Genomic DNA, 24,751 nt, shown 5'->3' with positions numbered 1-24,751 from the left:
GTGTCTGCCTTCGGGTCCTTTATTTGGGAGTTAGGTAGGAGGCATCAGGAGGGGAGGGAGGTGAGAGACGGAGGGGCCGGGGTTCTGAAGCCGGACAAGGGCCGCTCTGGGCGCCCTCGGGCCCAGGGGGTGTGGGAATCCTCTCAGGTGGGGCCCCTGCATCTGTGTCCTCGGTCCTCTGAGTCCTCTGCGGGGGCCCCTTCTCCTCGTCCAGGTCACTAGCGAGGAGAGCGGGGGAGCAGCTTGGTCACCAGTGCTGTTTCCACAGGTGCGTCCCCGCCCTGTGGTTCAGTATTTACTCCTGCTGCTCCTCCAGACGCCGGCAGGCAGGTCCCCGTTTTAGGCTGGCGCTCACGGGCCAGTGGGCAGTCCCTTGCCAAGGTCGCATGGCCAGTTAGGGCAGAACCGGTAGTGACCTCGGCGCTGTACCCATGCACTCGTGGCTTCCCCGTTCCCACGACCCAGCTCTTAACTGCAGTGAGCCCCTCGGGAGCCTCTGAAACCAAAGCTTCACTCCCCCCACCCCCAGCTCATCACTGCTCCCCCTGCCCCATTTGTGCCAGCCTGTGCCCACCGCACCCTTTCCTTACGCAGCCCTCCCGGGTGGAGGAGACTGCCTGTCTTTCCCAAACCCTGCTGGCACCCGGCCGCTGCACCCCGGCCTCTGGTGGCACCTGCTCTCCCCCCCTTCCCCCCCCCCCCCGCCACCGACAGGGTCTGCCACTGTCTCCCCAGTCACCCGCCCCACCCCACCCAGGCTGCCTGTACCAGCTTCTAGCTGCTTGTGTGGCCCCCAGCCTCCTCGCTGGGGACTCACCCACCTCTCTGGCATTTCAGTCCTTGACCTCTGACCTCCACGGCCATAAAGACCTTTGCCTCTGCCTCCACTGGGACACCCCCGAACTTTGGCTGCCCTCTGGATTCATCCCAGAATTCCTCCCTGGCCATGACCCATTCTCTGTGTCCCTCCCGGCCACTAACCCTGCTCCTTAACACCTGACGGACACATAGACCCCGGACGTCCCCCTGGCATCAGCCCCTTCTCTGCCCCAAGGCCGGTAGTAGCACTCTTACTGAAGACACCCCAGCTCTCTCCTCGTCTTGTCCTCTTCCCCACCCAGAAAAAGCCTTCAACCCTGTCCAAATCCTGTCCGTGGGACCACTTTTCCCAGAGAAAACCACATAACCAAACATACTGGAGTCCGTCATTATAGGCTGTGATTTTCAGCATCATCTGGGCCTTTTACGCCACCTGGAAATCCCTTACCCTCCCAGCCAGCCTCTGCACACTCCCAAGGCAGGTGTTTTGACCTCTGGTACCCGCTCCCTGGAACCTTTATTCTGCTCCCAGCCCCTTACATGCTGTCTCAGCAGGGCTCCCTTACATCTGACCGCCCCCCCCCACTTCCCACCAGCCAGCCCTGCTCAGAGGAACACGCCCGTCCCCCTCCTGCCACAGGTGCGCCGCTGCCCTGACCGAGGCCGCCCGATCCACCTGGCCTACACCCCACTTCTCCGGTGCCCCCTCTTTCTCCTCCTAAAGGCCCAGCCCCCCCATCCTCGGGGAAAGAAAATCTTCAGCGTTGGCCCGGCAAGCCCTACCCCTGCTGTGTGAGGACTGCCCCCCTCTTCGGCATCCGGCTTCCCTTGTTTAACTAGAGCAGTTATATTTAAAATGATCAAGCTTCTCGCAGTTGTGATACAGAGCCACGTACCCTGTGTTTCAGAGTCTTGTCTACCTATCACCCTTCGGCTCATTATGGTCTGGCTTTCCCGGGACCACAGAAAATGTTCCCACAAGCGGCCACGGCGGTGACCTGTCGGCCACCAGATCCACTGGCCAGGCTTCAGCCTCCTCCTCCTCACCCATCTCATGCAATTATTGTGCTTGGCCCTCTGTGTCCTCCAGCCTCTCCCCTGCTTGGTTTGTGTCTGAGCCCCTGAGCCCCTGCCCCGCCCTCACCCGCCTCTGCCGCAGCCGGAAAGTCAACCCTGGTGCCACAGGCCCACAGCCCAGGCCTTTTCTCGCTGGCCCCTGGGCGTCTCCAGCTGGCCTCCCTCCAGATACCCCAAAGTTCTCAAACCGAGCCATTCTTCCTCCCCCACGACCTGTTCGACCGCCAGCACCACCGGCCCCGAGCACAAACCCCCGCCACCCTCAGCACCTCCGTCCTGAGGCCACACCAACTTCTCCCTGCCTTCTTAGCTTATTGTCTTAAAGGACAACTATGAACGTGTCAGCCAGCTCTCCACCCTTGACTTCCCAGCTCATCTCCCCGCCGCGGCCTCTGACTTCACCCGACAGACACACACAGCCCCGCTCCGGCCCTGCCTCCCTCCCCGAAACAGCTCACCCCGGCCTCCCCTGGAATGCTATCCTCCCCACCAGTCAGCCTAGCAGACCCCCGGGGGGGCCCCAGCCGACCTCTTTTTCACCTCTCCCCTGCAGCCTTCATTAATACGACCCCATCCCAAAGCCGTCCTGCCATCCTGCTGTCCGCTGTCTGCCCTGCCCTGAGCCCCTCCTGAGCTGGGGCCCCTCGGGGCTGCCCTCCCCCAGTTTGGCGGACTCCTCCAGGGCACGCCGCTGCCACAGAACGGGCACGGGGCAAACCTCCTTCCCTCCCTGCCCTCTCCCCTCACCTCTGCCTCCAGCTCCAGCAGAGGGCCGGCACCGGAGAAGCCCTTGCAGATGTGACAGGACAGGCCCAGGCCTCCCAGGCCCCGTGCCCCCGGCTCGCCCCTCACCTGACCTCAGGGCTGGACCCCGAAGGGAGGGTCCTGCCCAGCGCTTCCTGCAGCTGTTGCCTCAGTAACCACTCCTGCTCGGGGTCCTGTCTCCGGGCTGCGGCCAGCCATCGCCGGGGGCCCTCCTCGTCACTGGAGTCCCTGGAGAAGCCTCCCGTCACGGCCCACAGAGGTTCTGGGGGAGGGTGGTGCCCCCCCCCCCCGCCCCCACAGACTCCGGCCGCCCCGTCTCGCTGGAGACTCACAGCTCGGGGTCCAGGTCCCCCTGGTGGGACAGGGGAGATGCACACACGGAGCAGGCGTTGTCCAGGAGACGAAAGCAGGTGGAGCAGAAGAGACCTGGGAAAGGGGGGGAGGGAAGGAGGTGAGTGGGAGCCCCTCCCCCCACCCGAGCCCCCAGCCTCCAGCCTGGGGGGAGGGGGGAGGGTCCTTGGCATGGTGCCCGTGTGTGTGGGGGGGAATGGCTACAGTGCCACTCTGGCATAAATTCCATAAATTCCGTTACCACCAGGAGAGTCAAGGCAGGAGAGACAGCGGGCTCCCCGTGGTTTTCCGTCCATGAGAACACGCGTGGTAATGACGGGGGGGCGGCTCGAGAGGGCAGTTCCAGGAAGGGTCCACGAGGGAAGGACCACAGGGGATTGTCGCTCGTCCCACGGCTGTGGTGAGCCCCAGCAGGGAGACGCTTGCACCCCAGGACTCTTACCTGGGCAGCCCGGGGTAGCGCAGGACACAAAGGTCTCCGTGTCCTCCTGGTCGTAGCCCTGCCCACAGCCCAGGCAGTAACCCTGCTCCTGCCAGAAGTGGGCGACCACCGGAGCCAGACAGGAGCATCTGGGGGGGGGGTCCCAGACACTGAGCGGGTGGCCCCACACGCACAGCCTCCCTCCTACGAGGGTAGGCCTGCCCGCAGCCTGACCTCCATCCCTCTGACCGTAGCCACGGCCTCTGTGTCCCGCCCTCCTCCTCCCTTCAGGCCACCCCCCTCCCCCCGCCCAGAATTCTCAGCCCGAATTCTCGTCTCTGCACAGATGGCGCGGAACGGGCACCCTCTTCAACCAAACCTCTGGACGCCCGGGAAAGACTGTGATCCGTTCTGAGCTCTGGCTCTTTTTCTGTCCCCTCTTGCCCCGCCCCTGGAAGGAAGGACAGTGGGCTCACCGCCTGACCAGCATCCGCAGGACACTCGTGTGGCCCAGGTCGGCCGCCCGCCGCCTCACTGCTCGGTGCAAGGCAGCCGACAGACTGGTTCGGCGGCTCAGAAGTACGTTGTACAGGTAGGAGATCCTCTCCTGGTGGAGGGGAGACCGGGGTGGGAGCTCCCTGAGCCTGTTTCATGTGCCGGGAATGCCGTCTGCCCGCTGTCCAGCTCCTATCCCTCTAGGCTTGGCCTCTTCCTTTGGGAGCCTCTGCACATCCCGGGAGCAGTTTCCTACTCTCTCCTCTGGGTTTTCATACCACTGATAAATTCAGTCATTCCCTAATAAAACATTCTCTCTCTTTTTTTAAACATTTTCTTTTTGGGGGGCCGCCTGGGTGGCTCAGTCAGTTGGGCGACTGACTTCGGCTCCGGTCATGATCTCACAACTCGTGGGTTCGAGCCCAGTGTCGGGCTCTGTGCTGACCGCTCGGAGCCTGGAGCCTGCTTCGGATTCCGTGTCTCCCTCTCTCTCTGCCCCTAACGCACTCTCATTCTGTCTCTGTCTCTCTCAAAAATAAAAAAATTAATTAAAAAAATTAAAGAAAATTTAAAAAAATTTTAAAAAGATTTTCTTTGTTTTAATTTTTAAATGTTTTTTAAGGAGATTTTTTTTATTTTTTTAAAAATTTTTAAAGTTTTTATTTACTTATTTTGAGAGAGACAGAGCGCAGTCTGGGGAGGGGCAGAGAGAGGGGGAGAGAGAATCCCAAGCAGGCTCCGAGCTGTCAGCACAGAGCCCGATGTGAGGCTCAAATCCACAAACCACGAAATCACGACCTGAGCTGAAACCAAGAGTCTGACACTTAACCGACTGAGCCACCCAGGTGCCCCAATGGTTTTAATTTTTATTTTTGAGAGAGAGCGAGAGAGCACAAGCAGGGGAGGGGCAGAGACAGGGAGACAGGGGAATCCAAAGCAGGTTCACTGCTGACAGGAGAGAGCCTGATGCAGGGCTCAAACCCCCGAACCGTGAGATCACGGGGCTCGAACTCACTCCCCGAGTTCAAGAGTCTCAGGCTCCCGGACAGCCAGCCAGACACCCCTAAAAACACTTTTAAGTGTAACATCTTGTTCGCGGCCGGCCTGCCTTGAGACTGGGAGCTCCAGACTGCATCTTGGCGACCGTGGGGCAGCACGGTGACTGGCCTACGCTAGATGCCCAATAAATGGTTCGCAAATGAGTGAGCAGGTGGCCGGCGGCCATTCACCCCCCAACACGGCCCCCCCGTCGTTGACGAAACTCCGGAGACAAGCTCGGCCTCAGAGAGCCCTGCCCAAGGACGCCCCGTCCCTCGGCCCCATCTGGGCCCAGAGGCCAACAGTCCAGGTGAGGCGCTGTGGGGGTTCAGCCGGAGGAGAGAGGGCTGGGGCTGCGGAAGGACTCGAAGCTCCCCCCGCCGAGACAGACAGCGCGCACTTGGCGCGCGGGGCGGGGGCGGCGGCGGCTGCGGGCCCCTCACCTGCTCCCGGGACGGGTAGTACCAGGCACATATGACCCGCCGCAGCCTGCTGACGTAGTTGCCACACAGCGTGACGAAGAAGCACAGGCCGTACATGATGCCTGGGGGCACGCAGTCCCGCTGAGCTGCTGTCCCTGGGCACGGGGTGCCCCTCGTGCCCCGAATGCTGTCTGCTCCCCCTCCCCGCCCGGGGGCACACACCTCCCCCCCCCCCCCCCCGGGTGTGGTCGATACCGATGACGACGTAACCCGTGGCGTCAGGCTCCGAGGGGCGCAGGACGCAGCGCGGGGACAAGACGCTGATGTTGCTCTGCTGCAGGACGTCAAACGCTGACACCAGGTCACGATAGATCTTCCCGGCGTAGCCGGGACCCTCCACGGTTATGGACACTGCCACGGGGCCTGGCACAGAGGTGCCCTGTGAGGGCCCGCGGGGCCGTGTCCCTGCCCCCTCTCTCCCGTGCAGGAAAGGCCACATGCGCTGGGGGGGGGGGGGGGGGGGACAGCAGACAGGCCTCCTGCCCCCAGCCAGGGGCTTCTGGCGGCGCTGGGCCTAACCTCAGCCCCGAGCACCGAGGAGGACTGGCTCCAGGGCCCCGAACTGCCCCGCTCCCCCACGTGAGACGGCCTGGATGGTCACCGAGTCCCTCCCCGGCCCCCACGACTCTCCGCTCTCCAGAAGCGTTGGTCGTAAAGCGTTTGCTAAGTGCTGACTGTTGCAGCCACGGGGCTGAGTGCTCTATTGATCGTTTGGGGCTTTTTTGTTGTTTTTATTTTCTCCGTTGGACCTCTGGCAGACGCAGGATCAGATTAATTATATTCTGTGGTTTACAGCGTGCTCTCAGTCAGCGGCCCACCCGACCCCGACGCACGTGGGGTCACGTACCCCCGAGGGGCTGCCGTGCCCCGGCTCTGCGAGGCCGAGCCACTGGCCTGAGGTCCGCACCTCGCGGAGGGCAGAGCTGGGACGGCGGGGCCCAGGCCAGTGTGAGTCCGGACCCGGTGTTGCTAACTACTCTGTTATGGTATAACCACGAAGGCGACACAGGGGTCACCGGGCAGAGGACAGAGTTGGAAGAGCGGCGAAGCCAGGGGCTGATGAGTCACGGTGACTTGGGGACTTCGGGGCATCGTCCCCTGGGGCCGGGGGGGACGGGAGGATGCCGGCCAGGGGGGCAGGCGGAGGCTCAGGCGCTCACTGCGGGCCACGATCTCCCCCTGCAGCTGGTGCCGAGCCAGGTCCAGCACCCAGAAGACGGAGTAGTCGAGGAACACCAGGAGGAGCACGAGGAGGAGGTACCGGGCCAGGTCGAAGACTGCCAGGATATAGAACACCCGCTCCCACCGGGACAGGAAGATGGAACCTGGGTGGCAGGGCGGGCAGGAGGGTGCCGCCGCGTCCCCTCACCACGGGACTCCAGCCGCCCGTCCCTCAGTCCCGGACTCCCAGCCCCCCGTCCCCTCAGCCCCGGACTCCCAGCCCCCCGTCCCCTCACCCCCGGACTCCCAGCCCCCCGTCCCCTCACCCCCGGACTCCCAGCCCCCCGTCCCCTCACCCCCGGACTCCCAGCCCCCCGTCCCCTCACCCCCGGACTCCCAGCCCCCCGTCCCCTCACCCCCGGACTCCCAGCCCCCCGTCCCCTCAGCCCCGGACTCCCAGCCCCCCGTCCCCTCACCCCCGGACTCCCAGCCCCCCGTCCCCTCAGCCCCGGACTCCCAGCCCCCCGTCCCCTCACCCCCGGACTCCCAGCCCCCCGTCCCCTCAGCCCCGGACTCCCAGCCCCCCGTCCCCTCACCCCCGGACTCCCAGCCCCCCGTCCCCTCACCCCCGGACTCCCAGCCCCCCGTCCCCTCAGCCCCGGACTCCCAGCCCCCCGTCCCCTCACCCCCGGACTCCCAGCCCCCCGTCCCCTCACCCCCGGACTCCCAGCCCCCCGTCCCCTCACCCCCGGACTCCCAACCCCCGTCCCCTCAGCCCCGGACTCCCAGCCCCCCGTCCCCTCACCCCCAGACTCCCAACCCCCGTCCCCTCAGCCCCGGACTCCCAGCCCCCCGTCCCCTCAGCCCCGGACTCCCAGCCCCCCGTCCCCTCAGCCCCGGACTCCCAGCCCCCCGTCCCCTCACCCCCGGACTCCCAGCCCCCCGTCCCCTCAGCCCCGGACTCCCAGCCCCCCGTCCCCTCAGCCCCGGACTCCCAGCCCCCCGTCCCCTCACCCCCGGACTCCCAGCCCCCCGTCCCCTCACCCCCGGACTCCCAGCCCCCCGTCCCCTCACCCCCAGACTCCCAACCCCCGTCCCCTCAGCCCCGGACTCCCAGCCCCCCGTCCCCTCACCCCCGGACTCCCAGCCCCCCGTCCCCTCACCCCCGGACTCCCAGCCCCCCGTCCCCTCAGCCCCGGACTCCCAGCCCCCCATCCCCTCACCCCCAGACTCCCAACCCCCGTCCCCTCAGTCCCGGACTCCCAGCCCCCCGTCCCCTCAGCCCCGGACTCCCAGCCCCCCGTCCCCTCACCCCCAGACTCCAGCCCTGGGGGGAGAGAGCTCCCTCCTGGGGAGGGCTCCTGCCCCCACCGAGCGGGCCCGTTGGTTGATCTGGAAGGTGTAGAAGCTGTGGGGACCCCTGGGCCAGGGCTGGAAGTGGCGGTGGGGGGGCGTGGCGGGGGCTGTGACGTAGGAGCTTAGCTTCGGGCCTGGGCCCTTCCAAGTCTTCAGGAACCCGCCCTCCTGGGGGTCCCTGGCCCATTCCTCCCGGGCGGCATCTCCATATCAGCACATCCGCACTTCTGGCCTCACCCCCAAAGCCTCCCTTCCCTCGGCTGGTGTCCACTCCCCACCCCTGCCCTCTGTCCGGACGTCAGGACGCAGTGCCGCGTGTGGGGCTTAGGGTCGGGCCGGCTCGGTGTCCCCGTCTGCAGATCCCGGGGCCCTCACCGGGCCGGATGTAGTGTCGGGCCTCGTGGGCACTGAGCGGCAGCACCGTGGGCAGGCCCGCCCTGGAGCGCACGTCTTCCATGAGCAGAAATCGGCCGGTAACGTAGATGTTGTCAAAACCGAGCCAGTTCAGGTAACGGTACCGGTAACACAGGGCTCTGGGGGAGTGTCCGCGAGGCCCCTCAGCACCCCAGCCCAGACTCCGCTGGGCGCCGCCCTCCCGCCCCGCACCGCGGCCCCCCGACCCCGGCCTCCCTCCAGGCCGCCGGACCAGCCGAGCCCCGGCCGCCGGAGCCCCCCAGCCCCTCACTGGAGGTAGAGCAGCGGGAGCAGCAGGGGCGCGGTGTAGCCCATCAGGGCCAGGGCCTCTCGGACGCGGTGCAGCTTCACGCCGACGGCTTCCTGCAGGTCCAGGGCCACCTGGGACAGGCTCCGGGAGGCGTTGAGATCCACAGAGAAGTGGTGGGTGGCCGTGACGTTGAACTCAAACTCCTGACGCACCCGGTTAATCAAGTGCCTCACAGCTGGGGCCGGCAGGTGCCGCAGGGCCGTGAGCCAGGAGTCAGGAGCCCAGGGCCTGGCATGGCTCGCGGGCCAGCCGGGCCCCCGAGCCGGGACCCAGTGTGGACTGGGGAGGGGCCTCCGCAGTCCGTGCTGTCCCCGTGGCAGCCTGACTCCAGTGCCACCCGATGCCCTGGCGTGGGGGTGGGGGTGGCCCTGATCCTCTCCCGGGTCCTGCTCTGACGTCCAGTTTGGGCTGGTGCCCCTCCCTCTTGCTGGGCCTCCCTTTCCTGGGTAACTTCCTGGGGTCCTTTCCTTCCGGCCCCTGCGTTCTCATTCTGGGCCAGGAGCGGGCCCCAGCAAGGAGGGGACTGCCCCAGGAGCACCCCCTGGGGCGGCCGGGGGCGGGGGGACACTCACGGGGGCCAATGGTCTTGCGCAAGAAGGGCTGGATGTACTCGGGGATGATGCAGAACACCTGGACCACTGAGACCCGGAGACTGAGTTGGGGGGGGGGGGGGGGAAGACGCGTGGCCCCTCCCCCTCGGGGACCTACTGCGCACAGAGGCCTCTGGCTTCCCATCTTTCCTACTGACCTCCAGGCTGGTCCCCTCTGGCTCCTCCCGCCCCCCCCCCCCGCCCCGCCTCCCCCGGCGGCAAGCCCGGGCTCTCTCTCACCGCTGGCCAGTCCGCACAGCACCAGCTTGAAGGGCGTCAGCACGAAGCACAGGTGATAGGCTCGCGGTATGGTCCTCATGCAGCTGTCCTTGGCGCCGTCGAAGACCCGCGCGCACTTCACGTAAGGGTTGCCCAGCTCGGCGTTGCACACGTCCCCGATGTGAAGGAGCCAGTACCACACGTTCCGCAGTGCCCTGGCTGGGGACGGCTGCGGGGCTGGCACGCGGCTGGCGGGAGCCGGTGGGGGGGGGGGGGCGGCTGCAGCGTCCCCCCAGGGGGCCGGGGGGGCTCCGGGACAGCCCCCGGAGCAGGAGACGCCTGTGGTCAGGGGCCCGGCTGTGCTGTACCCACTGGGGGCTAGTCAGGGAGGGGCCCGAAAGGCCCCGGGCGGGGGCAGGGGTGAAGAGACAGGGTGCGTTTTGACCCCCGCCCCCCAAACAGACACGCGAATGTGCTGACCTACGTGCTTCACGCCGTCCATGATCGACCGAAAGAACTTGCGAACCCGGTCAGCCACCTCTTTGGCCTTCTGGGCAATGGCCTTAATCTTGTTCAGGGCACCTGAGAGGAGGGGCGGGGGCACTGTGGGGCGGCCCTCACCACCGGCCCCCGGTAGGGAGTGGGCAGGAGGCGGGTCTGGGAATCCGGGTGGAGTCGCCCAGTGAGTGAGGTCAGGGGTCTAACTGGGCGCCCGGAAGTCAGGGCCCCAGCGGAGAGGAGCGGAGCCAGAGACGCAAGACGAGGGGCCGCGGGGGGCCTTACTGACGAGGGGCCGCTTGGCCCGTTCCAGCGCTTCGGCGGTCTGGTTCAGGGCCAGCTCTGCCCCGCAGGCCACGGCCTTGCTGGCCTGAGTGAAGTTGTGCAGGGTGTTGGCACAAGGCCCTTGCAGCACCAGCCCAAAGGCAGCCACCATCAACAGGGCCCGGCCCTGCTCTGGGGGAGACGGCTCCATCAGAAGCAGGACTCCAGCCTTGCAGGCGGCAGCATCTGCAAGCCTCTCAAGGAAGCCTCCAGAATATTTCCCTCGAGCCTCCCCCTCCCCCAGGATCCGTCCTGCCCCTCCCCCTGGGTGCCTCGCTCACTGGAGAAGGCCTGGGGCAGCAGCAGGAGGACGGTGACCCGGACCTGGCGGGAGAAGCCCATGCCGAGGCCGAGGAAGGCGGCCAGAGTGAGGGTGCCCACGAGGCAGGCCCAGGGGCTGTGTTCTTCCACCAGCAGCTCCAGGAGCCCATAGGCCGTGGCCAAGGACAAGCCCAGGGCGAAACCCCCCATGCTGCGGACCACGGCCCGCGACACGCTCGGCTCCTCGGCCCCTATGGGGGCCATGGCCGCCGGATCCAAACGTGTGCCTGTTTCCAGGAGACGCCCACGGGGTTCTGGGGCTCCTCCGGGCTCCCGGAATCCCTCCCCACATTCTAAGGTTCCGAGGCCCCACATTCTAAGGTTCCGAGGCTGTACCACACCTGTGCTGGAGGGCCTTACCCAGCTGGAGGACTGGAGAGGGGGAGGGAGGTCTCGAATCTCCTGCCCCAAGTCTCAGAGCAGAGGGGCGAGAGACACAGACCAGACAGGCTGTGGGTGCGGCAGAGGGGCCGGAGAGGAGGGGCCAGAGCGGAGGACATCTGTGGGACGAGAGCGGGTGCAGACTCATGGTCATCACACCTCATGGGGATGGGGCCACAGGGCAGAGGAAGCTCCCCCACACCAGTGAGTCAGTCCCGGAGACCCTGCCCTTCCCCAGGGCCTCCCAGCCCCCAGGCATCCGTCCAGTGTCTCCCGCCCCCCCTTCCCCCACCGTGGGTCCCCCAGCGTCCACCCCTCTCACCCAGCGGCCCCCCCCCCCCCAGCCATGCCCTCTCCTCTTCTCTCCCTCACCTCTGCCCTGCTTCCTCAGGGCCCCCCCGCCTCCTCCAGGAGGCCCCAGGTTCCTGCAGGTCCCCCAGCCTCTCCCCGCCGCAGGCCCCTAACCCTGATGAAGCGCGTCCCAGCCAGAAGAGTGGGCTCTTGGCCCTGCTGGGCTAACGTACTTGACCCCGCAGCGGTGCAGAGGCTCCTGAACTGGGGGCTGCCGGCCCCCTGTGGCCGACTCCTGCAGCGCCAGCCCGGAGAGTTTCCGGTCACTGCTTTCCTGCTGGGGGCAGGCACTGGAGGGCTCCTGGCCATGGGTGAGTGTGGGGCCCCCCGGGGCAGGGGTGGGACCCATCTTCTGACCTTCGACTTGACCCGTGCACTCGTAGGTCTCTTTCAGCTCCTGGTGAACCCCATGAACATCTATGAGGATCAGAAGGTGGTGACATTGTACAGCCTGGTGGGTTAGTGCTGGCTGAGGACAGGGAGGCTTTGGAGGCTGGGGGGACAGGCCTGGAGAGTCCTAGGAGGGAGTCCCGTCTTGTTTCTTCTGTCCCCAAGTGTCCCTGTGGCCCCAGCCCCCTCCCGGGCTTTGCAGGGAGATTCGGGGAGAAGAGGAGGACCCAGTCTTGTCGTCTAGGGGCCCTTCCCAGCCGGAAAGGACTCCGTGTTACATGATGCATTTCACACCCATCTCTTCTGACCTCTCTGGCCTTGTTTCCTGCCCCTCCGTTGGTTCGTTCGTTCGTTCAGTCAGTCAGCACTCACTGAGTCCCCACGAAACTTCAGCAGTGAACAAGGTCCGCGAGCCTCGGGTGGGGACAGTTAGGCAGTAAAGGAACACTGAGTAAGAGCATTTCTGATGGTGACAAGGGCGTGAAGAGAGGAAGCTGGGGGCTTGGGGGGAAAGCGGCTGGGGCGGCGCCGGCCTGAGTAGTCAGGGAAGGCTTCTCGGAGGCGACACTGCCGTGGGGGGGCTCATGTCGAGAGGTGCCAGGCTGCAGGAACAGAAAACCCACCTGCAAGTGCTGTAACCACAGAGAAGGTTGGTTATCTCAGGCAACAACAGGTTTCCAGGTCGAGTGGTGTTTGGAGTCTGGATAATTCAGCAGCCGGGTCAGCCCCCCAAGGACCCAGGTTCCTCTTGCCTGGTTTCTCCGCCATCTTTGTTTTTTAATTCTATTGTTTATTTTTTCGTTTACCTCCAAGTTAGTTAGCATATGGTGCTACAGTGATCCAGGAGTAGATTCCTTAGTGCCCCTCCCCCATCTAGCCCATCCCCCCTCCCACAGCCCCTCCAGCAACCCTCAGTTTGTTCTCCATCTTTATGAGTCTCTTCTGTTTTGTCCCCCTCCCTGTTTTTATATTCTTTTTCTTTCCCTTCCCTTATGTTCCTCTGTTTTGGCTCTTACAGTCCTCCTGTGAGTGAAGTCATATGATTTTTGTCTTTCTCTGACTAATTTCACTTAGCTAATTTCACTAATAACAGCCTCCAGTTCCATCCACGTAGCTGCAAATGGCAAGATTTCACTCTTTTTGATTGCCGACTAATACTCCATTGTGTGTGTGTGTGTGTGTGTGTGTGTGTGTGTGTGTATCACATCTCCTTTATCCATTCATCCATCGATGGACATTTGGGCTCTTTCCATCCTTTGGCTGTTGTCGACAGTGCTGCTGTAAACGTGGGGGTGCACGTGTCCCTTCGAAACAGCCCACCTGTATCCCGTGGAGAAATGCCTGGCAGTGCGATTGCTGGGTCGTAGGGTAGTTCTAGTTTTAGTTTTTTGAGGAACCTCCATGCTGTTTTCCAGAGTGGCTGCACCAGCTTGCATTCCCACCAACAACGCAAAAGACATCCTCTTTCTCCGCATCCTCACCAACATCTGTTGTTGCCTGAGTTGTTCAAGTTAGCCATTCTGACAGGGGTGAGGTGCATCTCAGTGTGGTTTTGATCTGTATTTCCCAGACGATGAGTGATGTTGAGCATTTTTGTATGTGTCTCCGCCATCTTGGGCCTGGCGACCATTCCGCCTCGGGTTATGAATTGGCCGCGGCAAATCCAGGCATCTCGTCTTTATACAACAATGTCACAAGACCAGAACATTCCTTCTTCATGTCTCCCGTAAGGAGGAGGAAGACATTCCTGGACCCCCAGCCGGCCTCCAGGCATGGTTCTCTGACCAGAGCCACCTGACCTGTGTGGGGCCAGAGGGAGCGGCTCCTTCTCTGACCACAGCCCCCACTGATGGCCTTTCCCAAGGACCCTTGCTTGCTGCTTGTTCTCGTTTACAAGACCTGCTCACATCATTGTGACTGTTTCTAGGGTTTGAAAGGTCCGAGCCAGTCTACACCAAAGGTGCCCTTGCTGCATTCTCCAGCCTCTTCCCCACTTGCACCCCTGCCCCGCCCCCTGCCCCCCTCACCCCTTGTCCCCAAACCCCAGTCCCCTGCCCCCAAACCCCTGTCCTCAGCCTCCTGCCCCCTGCCCCATGTCCCGTGCCCCCTGTCCTCCTTGCCCCCCACCCCCTGCCCCCATCCCCATGCCCCCCACCTCCCACCCCCCGTCCCCTGCCCCCTGACCTCCCTGCCCCCGACCCCCAGTCCCCTGCCCCATGTCCCATGTCCCCTGTCCCCCCCACCTCTCCGCCCCCTGCCCCTTGCCCCCTCACCCCCTGTCTCCCACCCCAACCCCCAGCTCCCTGTCCTCAATCCCCAGTCCCCTGTTCCCTGTCTCCTTCACCTCCCTGCCCCCAACCTCCAGTCCCCTCCCCCCTCCCTCCCCAACGCCTTCCCCAGCCCTCCCCCCGCCCCCTGCCCACCCCCTGTGGGATGGGGGTTCCACGGTGGAGGGGGGGCTTGCCTTGTATTTGTTTCCCCACCTCCTTCCTCTTCTGCTTCTTCTGATGTCAGAAGGGATTTGAGGGAAAGGGCCTCAAGCTCGCCGTCCTCAGTGCTGTGCGGGGCCCTCTGCCCTGGCTGGCAGGCTGTCCCACTTCAGGGGCCTTTCAGGGCATCTCTGGAGGCTCCGTGTGGACCTGGGAGGTCCCGTGTTCCTGCTCAGAGGACTTCTGTTTGGCCGACGCCTGCAGCTCCTGCCCCCCGGCCTCTTCTGTGCGGGTCCCTCGGGTCTCTCTGCCCCCGAAAATGCCCCCTTGTCCCAGAGAAAATGCACACGTCCTTGCCCTGCCTCGATGACAACCAAGCGTGGCTCCCAAGTCGTGGTCCCCCACGTCCCCCGGAGGGAGGCCTGCCGGCACTGTGGCCACCTCTCCTCCCCCTCTGTGCTCCAGGTGCTGGGGTTCAGCGGAGGCCGCCTCCCTCTGCCCCATCTCTGCAGGGGCCCCGTGGGGTCTCTCACTTGGCACAGATGGAGCGCCTCTCCCCTCCCCTTCCAGAAAATTCTGGTTTCTGGTCTTGTCTTTGTATATTCTGGTTGGTAGAGGGCCAGAGACCAGTTTTCCCCTTGTGGACGCCCAGGGAGGACACCCGCAGCCCTGTGGGGCTCTCTTCGGAATGTAGGGCAGCGACTTGTCAACAACCATCCTGAGTTTGAGTCTTTGTCCAGAGGCCAAGACCACAGAATAAACCCCCTCCCGCGTCCTGTTGTACCACGACGGGGCTACGCAGATCCACATTCACCCCCGGGGGCTGTTGCCCTTGAACCGAACTCAGGTTGCGTGAGAAGGAACGAGGCAGACTGACCACCGGGTGGCAAGGAGCGGGGACTCGCTGCTCGGGGCACACCTGTGCGACTGGGGGAGCCGGCCCGGTGGGGAGGGGGGAGCAGGGCCCTGGCGGGGTATGGGGGGGGTTCCATGGCTCAGAGGCGGTGCCGCCTGGTGGATTCTGGGACCAGCAACAGGCCTGTGTGGGTCAGTGAAGTGGGTGAAGGTCCGAAGCTAGGCGGTGTGGGTCAGTGAAGTGGGTGAAGGTCCGAAGCTAGGCGGTGTGGGTCAGTGAAGTGGGTGAAGGTCCGAAGCTAGGCGGGGGCCAGGTCAGAGGGTCCACAGGCCACGTTACGGGCGCTTGGGTCGGATCCCAAGCACGGGAGAAAGCCAGCGGGTGGTTTGAGGCAGAGAAGGAACACGATCAGGTTTGTGTGTTGACAAGGTCACTCTGGCTGCCTCGTGAGCACTGGAGGACAGGCTAGTGACAGGGGGACGTCGGGACCGGTTGGCCCCAGCCAGAGGCAAGGGGGTCCCTACGAGGGCAGGGGACGCGGGGGGAAGTGTAGGGACTTAGGATTCGCTTTGGCGTCAGGGGCAAACACTGTTTCACAGGAAGCTTCTAGGTCCCCCGACCAGATCACGCGTTCCTTTGGCCTGGAATGCCGTCCTGCCCCCTAACCACACTTACTCACCTTCGGCCCCAGCTGACACATCTGCTCTGCCCGGCCCTCCCAGCCCCACCCTCCTCCCCACAGAAACCCCGCTCCCTCAGCTCCCGCGGCGCCTCCCGTGCACTGAGCGCTCGAGGGTCGTCATCTGTCCACCCGGCCGTCTGTCTCCCTGCATGACGAGCTCCGAGGAGCTCACCGTCTCCTTGCAGAGACCATAGGGAGACGCTCGGAAGCGCGGACACTGACCGGCAGGGCCGTGACTCAGGGCTAAAATCAGGGGCGGAGGTGGTGAGTGCGGTAGGGCTCAGGGCACGGGAGTCCTGGGGTGGCTGTCGCTGGACTTGTTCTCTTGCTTTCCCCGCTCCCTCAGCACGTAGGGCCTGTGGGAGTCCAGCCTGGAAATGAGAAGGGCTCGCCCCCTTCCAAACACCAACACACCCTCCTTCACACAGTCAGTCAGTGACCGTGGCTTGTCAACCTCCCGCGTCTCTCCAAGCCCTTCCAGAGCCCGCCGCAGCTAAGCTCTGCACAAGGCCGTTGAATGAATGAATGAATGAATGAGTGGCCTCGAAGGCCTATTAGAGTCCGTGTAAATGGGGGCAAAGGCAGTACGGTGACGGTTCTAGAAAGAAGCTGGCGGGGGGGGGGGGGGGGGCGGTGCTCCGGTAAGCCTGGTGGTGGGCCAGGGGGCATCTTCACTCTGCCTCACCACCTGCCGCTCTCTCCTGACAGGCTTGGGGGCCATGGGCTGGGGGACCTCCCCTCACATCCGCTGTGCCAGCCTCCTGCTGGTACCCAAGATGCTGGGCAAAGAGGGCAGGCTCTTTGTGCTGGGGTACGCCTTGGCTGCCATCTATGAGGGTGAGTCGTGCCCCTGAGAGAGTCCCTCCACATCTCCAGGCCTCCCTAGTCTACACAGGAAAAACAGGCCGTGTTGATGAGGTGACCTCTCACCGGCTGCTGGGCCCCGTCGCTGCACGGCTCCAGCAGGTGGCCCCCGTATGCCGAGCAGGAGCTGAGGGGACCTTCTGAAAGCAGCCCGGCTGCGGAGGGAGACTCACTGTGGCGTCTTCCCCCAGGACCCGCGGCCAATCTGCGGCGCAATCTCAACGAGGTGGTGGCCTCGCTGGGCTGCACGGTGGAATTGCAGATCAACAACACGAGAGCGGCCTGGCGCGTCTCCACCGCCCCACTGCGCGCGGTGTTCAAGGGCCTGCTGGTCAGCACCCTGCGCGGCAGGGCCTGGGCCCCTCTCCCCAGGGGGCTCCCACACCTGCACTGGGAGCCATGACCCCCAGACTGTTTCCCGGCCGGGCACCCCCGGCAGTTTTTGCAAGACTGTCCTCAAACATGGCAGGATGTGCCCTGGGCACTAAACGCCAGGAATGCCCCCGCCCCCAGTCATGGGACGTGCCCCCCCCATCTCCAAACACCTGGGTGGGCGGGGCTCTGAGCCGCTGAACCTGAATGTCAGGAAACCGGTGGCCTTGGCCTGGAGGAGTCAGGAAGCTTCGGGGCCCAGGGAACTGCGGACCCGACGCTGGGGTTGCAGGGGTTGGAGGGTTGAGGAGTTGGGGAGACTGGCTGACTGCGGGGACGCTGGGGACCAGGGACATTGAGATGGCAGAGTGGCCTGGGAGGTTAGTGTGAAGGGTGAAGTCCAAGGGCCTGGGGAGCCGGGAGGGGGCAGAGAGGAGGTGCCTGGTGGGACAGTGGAGCATAGGGTGAGGGGCTGTCTCAGGACTCCCCGAGGGCCCGAGGGTGGAGCCAGAACGTGGGGGGGGGGGGCAGGGGGGTCGGTGCCACCTCTCCTTCCTCACCCTCCGACCCCAGGGCAGCAAAGTTTCACTGAAAGCCGAGACTCAGAACCTCTCCAAGGCCTTCGAGGACCTGGATGCCCAGGTGAACAGCGAGATGGGCTACAGCCCCGAGGACGCCGAGAGCCCAGAGGGGACGGCCCGGGGCGTGGGGACCCACCGAGCCCCACCTTCCGGACGCCGTCTCTCCACACAGAAGATGTACGAGCTGAAAACCAGGCTGCGCTGTTCCTGTGAGGGGCGCGGGGGTGCGGGCGGGGGCCGGGGCCGGGGGGCGAGGGGCGGGGGCCTCAGGCACCCTGGCCCCCTCCCACAGACGTGGTGGACCGGGCCATGCTCAGCTGCCGCCGCTGGTTCGAACGAAAGCACGAGCGGTGCATGGAGCGCGTCCGGGTCCCGCTGCTCAACCACCTGCTCTGCCTGCCCATGAAGTTCAAGTTCTTCTGCAGTATCGCCAGGGGTCAGCCAGGGGTCAGCCAGGGGTCAGCAGAGTAGCAAGGGGAGGGGGACACCAGCGCCCAGCCCGCCCCCCCCCCCCCACTGTGGCATTGCCAGGGGTCAGCACAGTGACAGGAGGGGGGTGCAGCCCGGCCCCCTCCCCTGACTGGCGGTGTGACCCAGCTTATGTGCATAGGAGGCTCCGAGTTTCGTCTCTTCATCTGAAAGGCAGGGGTAATAAGAGTACCTACCCCGTCAGGGGTTTCTGAGGGCCTGAGGGGCAACACACGGGAAGCTAGTAACAGGGCTGACACGGGAATTTTCTCATAAATGTTGGCCGCCATTATTCATGGTTGGCACGGTTATGAACAGGTAAGAAAAACGGGGGAGAAACGAGGCCTCGGTCCGGGAAGGGGGCTCGAGGAGAGGGGAGAGGGGAAAGACTCGGTGTGGTGCGGAGAGACAGGCAGGCTGCAGGGAGGGGCCGCGGCGGGGAGGCGGGGGGAGCGCGGCCCCTGACCGCCGCTGTCCTGGCTGTCCGGCCGGCAGCGATGGAAGTTTGGTGCCGCAGTCGCATCCCAGTGGAGGGCAACTTCGGGCAGACCTATGATTCCCTCAACCGGTCTGTCCGCGACCTGGAAGGGGAATTTTCAGCCACTATTGACCTCAAGGTAGGAGGCGGGGCCTGGGGGCTGGGGGTGGGGGGAGCTAGGGAGGAGGGAGAGGACACAGGGCCTGAGCCCTGACGAGGCCCAGGAGGGAGGGAGAGGACAAGGGGACAGGTGTCTGTGCTGGGACGCCAGGTGCGAGAGGGGAGGGCGGCAGCTCCCGGCGGACGCAGGGGAGCAGGGCGGGGGTCGCGGGGGTGGTGGTGGGGGGAATGGCGAGCAGCAGGAGGGTCCTGGGAAGAGCTGCCCCCCCAGTGGGCGGCGGGGGGGGGGGGACACGGCGGCTGCATCCGGCCGCGTGCGCCTCCGCGCCCCCCAGGAAGAGAAGCAGGTGGCGGTGCTGGGCCTCAACACGAGCTGGGAGCACGTGAGCGCCGAGCTGCGGGACCTCGTCCGCCGCCAGGAGGCCCAGCTGGGGTGGACCCTGGGGCTGCTGCGTGTGCTGCTGTCCTGCACCTTCCTGCTCGTCCTGCACGCGTGAGCGCCGCGCCGGCTCGGGTGGGGCCCCCGCGGGCCTTCCGCGTCGCCTTTGGGTACAGCGGCAGCCGCTGGTGACGCAGAGTCAGAGGAAACGCGGGCTTTTGGTCAGGGACACGTGGCCCGCGTTCCCACACCTTGAAAGGGAGGCCGTCTTCATTTATCTGCCTCCTTCGGCCTTCATCCCAGCGCGGACTTTTTTACTTTTAGCTTTGACTGTTGATTTTTCTCTTGCCCTTCACGTTCCCCTTGGCTCCGACTTTGTCCATTTTTATCGTCCAATTCTGCTTTCATTTTCTCCCGCCTGCCGCGTTGGCAGCGACTTTCCCAACATTTGGACCAAAGTCCTCAACCCCACCCAGCCTGGCGTCCAGCTGGGCCGTCCTGGGCCTCACTCTGTTTCCCTGGCGACCTCTGGACCCTCTGTCTCCTATCACCGCCCCTCACATGCCCGAGACGGGCAGGGGCCGGCAGGGGCGGCCACAGGGGCTCCTGCTCCATTGTCCCCCCCCCCCCCCCCCCCCGGCTGTGGGGCAGCTGAGGGGCAGGGGTCCTGAGCGAGCCGAGGGCCCTGTGGGGAGACAGACATGAAGGAAGCATCTTCCCGCCCTCAAGATGCTCACGGTCTAGGGGAGGCAAGAGAGGGAGGCACCCAAGAAGCATGGACCGTCCGAAGGCCGCACTCGGGACCTGCTTGGGGACCCGGTGGGAGCTGAGTGTGTGCCCCTGCCATAGCTGGTTCTCTTGGGCAAGGGTCCTGGCATCTGTGGGGTGCAGAGGGCAAGGCTGGGCTTGCGGCCTGGGCTGAAGTGGCCATGGCCGGAAGAGTCTGGAAAGCCCTGCGGGCCGGAGGCTGGGAGGCCGAGGTGGGTCAGAGGTTAGGGAGCCTGGCGGGGGGAGTGGGGCGTGGCAGGAAGCTGGCCCGAGACGAGGCAGGAAGAGGCGAGGGGCACCGGGTCCCGCGCCGGCTCGGGGAGGGAAGGAAGGAGGCACAGAGCGTCCGCTTCCAGGCTTTCAACCCGGTGAGGTCACCGGCTAAGGGGCAGCGGGGAGCGGGCGGGGCAGGTTCAGGCGCGCCCGGCAGCGCTCGGTCTCTCCACAAGGGGGCGCTCGCGGGCTGGCCTTGCATTTCTCCTCTTTGTTCCTTAGAGGCAGGAACAGGGTTTCCACGGGTCCCGAACCACGAGCACTGGAACTCGGGATTTCCAGTCTGCAGGGCTTACGTCATGTAACTCAGTTTCAAACACGTCTCCAATAACTTTTTGTCCTTAGTAAACTGAAACATTACGTGGGACTTTGGAGCATCCTCAGGGGAGAGGGAGCCTCGGGCACACGGAAAACACCGCCTTACTCGAGGGTGTGGTGGGGAGAAGGGAAGTAGGTGGGAAGTGAGTTTTGCTTGAAGTGACCTCCAGGAGAGGTTCTGCCGAGATGAAAGCGGGAGTCCGTCACGATGGCGGGCAGTTCTGCAGCCTTGAGGGGCTTCACGCCCCGCTGCCTTTGCTCCTGCTGTTCCCGCTGCTTGAGATCCACCCTGCCGGACCCGCGGCCGGGAAGCCTCCCTTCCCGGCCACGTACACGACCCCCCTTGTCTTCTCGCTCGTGTGCCTGCCCGCCTGGCCCTGGGCTGCAGGCTGCCAGGCGGCAGGGCCGTGTCTCCGCCTAGGACGTAAGCGGCGCTCGGCGCGTGCCGGGTGGGCCGTTGAATGAGCGAGCGTCCGGGAAGCCCGTGGTTGGGGGTGGGTGAGGACGACATGGAACCGTCCCCGTGCCCAGGTCCTTCTCCTACGTGGACAGCTATAACGGGGACATCCGCTTCGACAACATCTACATCAGCACCTACTTTTGCCAGATCGACGAACGCAGGAAGAAGTTGGTGAGTGGGCACAGCCCTGACCCAGGGTGCCCTGCCGTGTGCACCCTGTGGCCTCGCGCTCCAGGGGGGCGGAGGGCCCTGGTGTCCGTCACCGTGTGCACGTTGTGTCCAGGGCAAGCGGACTTTGCTGCCGCTCCGCAGAGCCGAGGAGAAAACCGTCATCTTCCCCTGCAGTCCCTTCATGCAGGCCTCGGAGATGAGAAACGTGGTGAGGGCGCCGTGGGGCGGCCCGTGGACCTGACCGCGGGCACTGGCCGCGTGGGGCGGAGGGCAGGGGCACCCGGGAGGGCTCCAGGCCTGCCGCTCCTGTCCTCGGGCAGGTGAGGGAGCTCGCAGAGACCCTGCCCGTCCTGCTGCTGCTGCTGGTGCTGTGCGGCCTGGACTGGGCTCTGTACTCCGTCTTCAACACCATCCGCCATCACTCCTTCCTGCAGTACTCTTTCCGCAGTGAGCCCCGCCCGGCCCCTGGGAAGTCCCCCGCCCCACCCCCGCAGCCACCCCACCTGACCTCGTGCAGTGTTGTCACCTCCTCCTGTGTCTCACCCCTCCCTGGCCATCTCAGGGTCAAATCTCAGCCCTGCAATCTGACGGAGGGGGCCTCAGCCCCCTTTACATCCGCGACAGGGAGGGGTTAGCGTTCAGTGAAGGGATGAAAGTCCCGCGCTGCAGAGGATTTCTGTACCTTGAATCCCCCCCCCAACATCCAGTCCCCATCCTGCCCCCTCCCCTAAACCGCAACCCTTTCCTGACCCCCCCATGGCCTCAGGCAGCCATAAATTGGAGGTGAAAGTCGGGGGGGACTCCATGCTGGCCCGGCTTCTTCGGAAAACCATTGGAGCCCTGAACACGTCCTCAGAGACCACGGTGGACTCCAGCAACATGCGTGAGCCACGCCGGAGGCCGGCTCGGGGGCGAGGGCGGGGGCCCTGGGTCTCCCCAAGGCAGAGAGGTGGAGAGATGGGAGAGGCATGCTGGGGTTGCAGGGATGAGGGCGGGAAACAGCAGGGGAGGCTTGGAGAGCTGGGAAATGACGGCCTGGGGTCAGAGGAGCATAGACGCTAGGGCCTTGGGGACAGAGGGTCCCAGCGCCCCAGAGAACCCTGGGGACAGAGGGTCCCAGTGCCCCCAGAGAACCCTGCCCACGATGGACACTTTCTCTCTGTCCGTGCCGTGCTGAGCAAATAGCCCCGTGACCCCGGTGGCTACGGTGTCCCAGGTGCAGCTTGCAGGGTGAGGGGCAGGCGGGAGGAGAGCAGGGCCGCCAGAGACACGTCCCGGTGGGGTGACGGCCCGGCCCTGCCCCAGGCTGCCTGCCGCAGCCCGTGAGCCTGAACCCCAGGGCCTACGTGAGGGCCGCGCTCCCCGTGGGCCTGCTGCTGTGTCTGTGCCTTCTGCAAGCCTTCGGCTACCGGCTCCGGAGAGTCATCGCGGCCTTCTACTTCCCCAAGGTACGCCGCCCCCACCTCACAGGCCTGCACCCTGCCGACCGGCCCCGCCACGAGGGGACGCGCTGTCGCTACCCCTGACGACCCCCCCTCCCTGACCCCAGCGAGAGAAGAAGCGGGTCCTGTTCCTCTACAATGACCTGCTGAGGAAGAGGGCGGCCTTTACGAAGCTGAGAAGGGCTGCCATCGTGAGCCGGGCGCAGCGGCAGAGGGCTCCCGTAAGTCCAGGCTGCCCACCCCCCCCCACACCGCCGCCTCCTGTGGTTCTGAGGACCCCGGGAGGGGCTTCTCCCGCCGCTCCGTCCAGCCCCGGGGGGCCGGCCCGCGGAGCTCAGCGAGTTCCGACGAGATGCACACCAGGGGCCCTGGACGTCCAGCTCCCGGGGGTCGGGCCGAGTCTGCCTCCGTCCCCCCGCGTTCAGGCCAGCCTGAGACACTCAGTGGGCCATCAGGAAGCAGGCAGAACAGAGGAATCAGATTTGATACAGCCTGACCAGAAGAAAGCAAGGGGGCTTCCCCGGGATCAGGGGACCCGAGGCAAGCCACGGATGCCACTGCGGGGTCACAGACCAGAAGCTCGGGGCCTCTGCCGGAGGTGGGGAGGCAGGTGGGCTGGGGGTCAGGGAGGCATCATGAAGGGGCACGTGGCGGAAGGACAGAGCCCACGGCCAGAAGAAGCGGGTTCCAGCCCACGCTTCCTCATCAAGCTGTGTGACCTTGGCCATGGTCCTCAAGGGACCTCAGAGGGTGGACAGATCTGCAAGGCCTGTGCAGAGATCAGTGGCAGTGAGGTGTGGGGTGCTGGTGCCAGAGGGCCTGGGTTTGAATCCTGGTTCCTTCATCACCATGGCAACCGGGATCTGCGTTGTTTACTTAAAAGCTGTGCCTTGGTGTTTCCCTTCTGCAAGATGCAGTGAACCACTTCTCCATCTGGTTGTTGAAAGGGTTAGAGGAGCCTCGCTGTCATGGAGCAGGCGCCTAGCAACTCCCACGCACATGTTGTCGTCATGTGACCCTTCTTGGTACAGGACCCGTGTTGTTTAAAAAAAAAAAAAAAAAAGGCAGCCATTCTTATTTCACCGGCCCTAACAGAGCTCTTGGAAGCGAGAGACCACATTTGCTGACGTTTTCCTCCAGGGCCTAGGTCCCCCACCCCGCGACACATGGAGGCTAAACGAGCATCTGCTGAGACAGAGCACACTGTGAATCCATGACCTGGTCTGGAAGTAAACTGGACTCTCACGGGCAGATAGAAGGGCATTCGTCCCAAGCTAGGGGAACAGAACGTGCGAAGTCTCAGAGCCCGAGGGGAACGTCAAGGGCCAGGGCTGGTCTGGGGGGCTGGCCAGAGGACGCAAAGTTCAAGTGGGGGTAAGTTAGAGCAGAGGCTGGAAAGGGACCAGAGTGTGGAAGGCTCTGAAGGCCAAGGCCAGGAGTTCTGCGCTCACATGCAGTTTCTTGAGCAAAGACTGAGCTGATAAGGTGGCCTCTAGAGAATTCCTGGTAATAGTGTGGAGAGAGGGGGGAGCCTTATGAAGCAGGCTTGTAATCTGGAATCAGGGCAGCTGCGTGCAGCCAGGTCTGGCCGTTGACTATCTGTGCGCCTTTGGGAACTCACATAACCCTTACGAGACTCCCCTTTCTGGCCTGTAAAGCGGAGAACACAGGGGTAAGAGTCTTACGCGTCCCACTCACTTCTCAGCCCACCCCGCGAACAGATCAGGTGGTTCACAGGGAGGTACAGGTGATGGTTGTTGCTGCTCCCAGCTGGGGGAGTGGAAGCCGCACCCCCAGTCTCCATCACCGAGCGGGGGAGGGAAGCTCCCTAGGTCCATTTGCCTGGCGACCTTGCCCTCCAGGCCCCGCTCCCCGCACCCCTTCTCTCCCCCGGGCTCCCGGCAGCGCCACCACCTGGCCGACGTCCTGCACCGCCGCTGCCCGCTCCTGCGCCGCTGGCTGCGCCGGCGCTGCGTGGTGTGCCAGGCTCCCGAGACGCCCGAGGCCTACGTGTGCCCGACGCCGGACTGCGCGGCCGTGTACTGCCGGTCGTGCTGGGACGACATGCGGCGGCGGTGCCCGGCCTGCACCCCGCGCGAGGAACTCTCTTCCTCCGCCTACAGCGACAGCAACGACGACGCCACCTACGCCGAGTGACGGGGCGCCTGTCGCTGTCCCCCCCTCCCCAACCCGCTCCTCCTTGGTTAATAAAAGCCCCTGCACTCCCGACGCCTGCGCTTCCCAGGGGTCTGAGCCGCCCACCGGATCCCCGCAGAACCGGGCCGCCGACGGGACGCGGGAGGGCAGCCAAGCTGCTGGGAAGGGGT

General features: G+C 64.8%; 2 protein-coding genes across 4 annotated transcripts; one reads left to right on the top strand and one right to left on the bottom strand.

Annotated features, from left to right (window-relative positions):
* Positions 1-3: 3 nt before the first annotated feature.
* Positions 4-10,873, bottom strand: DCST2 (DC-STAMP domain containing 2). The gene is made up of 15 exons (XM_060644748.3): positions 10,602-10,873; positions 10,282-10,452; positions 9,979-10,080; positions 9,520-9,717; positions 9,262-9,327; positions 8,651-8,864; positions 8,341-8,498; positions 6,609-6,773; positions 5,644-5,811; positions 5,410-5,510; positions 3,910-4,040; positions 3,455-3,582; positions 2,994-3,087; positions 2,749-2,889; positions 4-218 (listed from the first exon to the last, which is right to left on the bottom strand). The coding sequence occupies exons 1-15, from the start codon at positions 10,843-10,845 to the stop codon at positions 20-22; spliced, it is 2,280 nt and encodes a 759-aa protein (XP_060500731.2). The 5' UTR covers positions 10,846-10,873; the 3' UTR covers positions 4-19.
* Positions 10,874-11,058: 185 nt separating this feature from the next.
* On the top strand, positions 11,059-24,653 carry DCST1 (DC-STAMP domain containing 1). Of its 3 annotated transcripts, XM_060644745.3 has the most exons (16): positions 11,059-11,226; positions 11,559-11,684; positions 11,757-11,831; positions 16,439-16,567; positions 16,786-16,925; positions 17,540-17,756; positions 17,840-17,983; positions 18,511-18,632; positions 18,949-19,106; positions 20,883-20,982; positions 21,095-21,190; positions 21,303-21,429; positions 21,749-21,865; positions 22,288-22,430; positions 22,532-22,645; positions 24,330-24,653. In XM_060644745.3, the coding sequence occupies exons 1-16, from the start codon at positions 11,169-11,171 to the stop codon at positions 24,579-24,581; spliced, it is 2,118 nt and encodes a 705-aa protein (XP_060500728.1). In that variant the 5' UTR covers positions 11,059-11,168; the 3' UTR covers positions 24,582-24,653. The 3 variants fall into 3 exon arrangements, with proteins under 3 accessions (XP_060500728.1, XP_081648114.1, XP_081648115.1); XM_081791988.1 differs by having other exon boundaries at positions 22,532-24,447; XM_081791989.1 differs by lacking the exons at positions 11,059-11,226; positions 11,559-11,684; positions 11,757-11,831; positions 16,439-16,567; positions 16,786-16,925 and adding an exon at positions 16,979-17,346 and having other exon boundaries at positions 22,532-24,447.
* The last annotated feature ends 98 nt before the right edge of the window (positions 24,654-24,751 follow it).

Source organism: Panthera onca, chromosome F1, assembly GCF_046562875.1.
Source record: "Panthera onca isolate mPanOnc1 chromosome F1, mPanOnc1 haplotype 2, whole genome shotgun sequence".
Taxonomy (NCBI): domain Eukaryota; kingdom Metazoa; phylum Chordata; class Mammalia; order Carnivora; family Felidae; genus Panthera; species Panthera onca.
The sequence above is the reverse complement of the archived record's forward strand: the minus strand, read 5'-3'. Positions and strand labels throughout refer to the sequence as shown.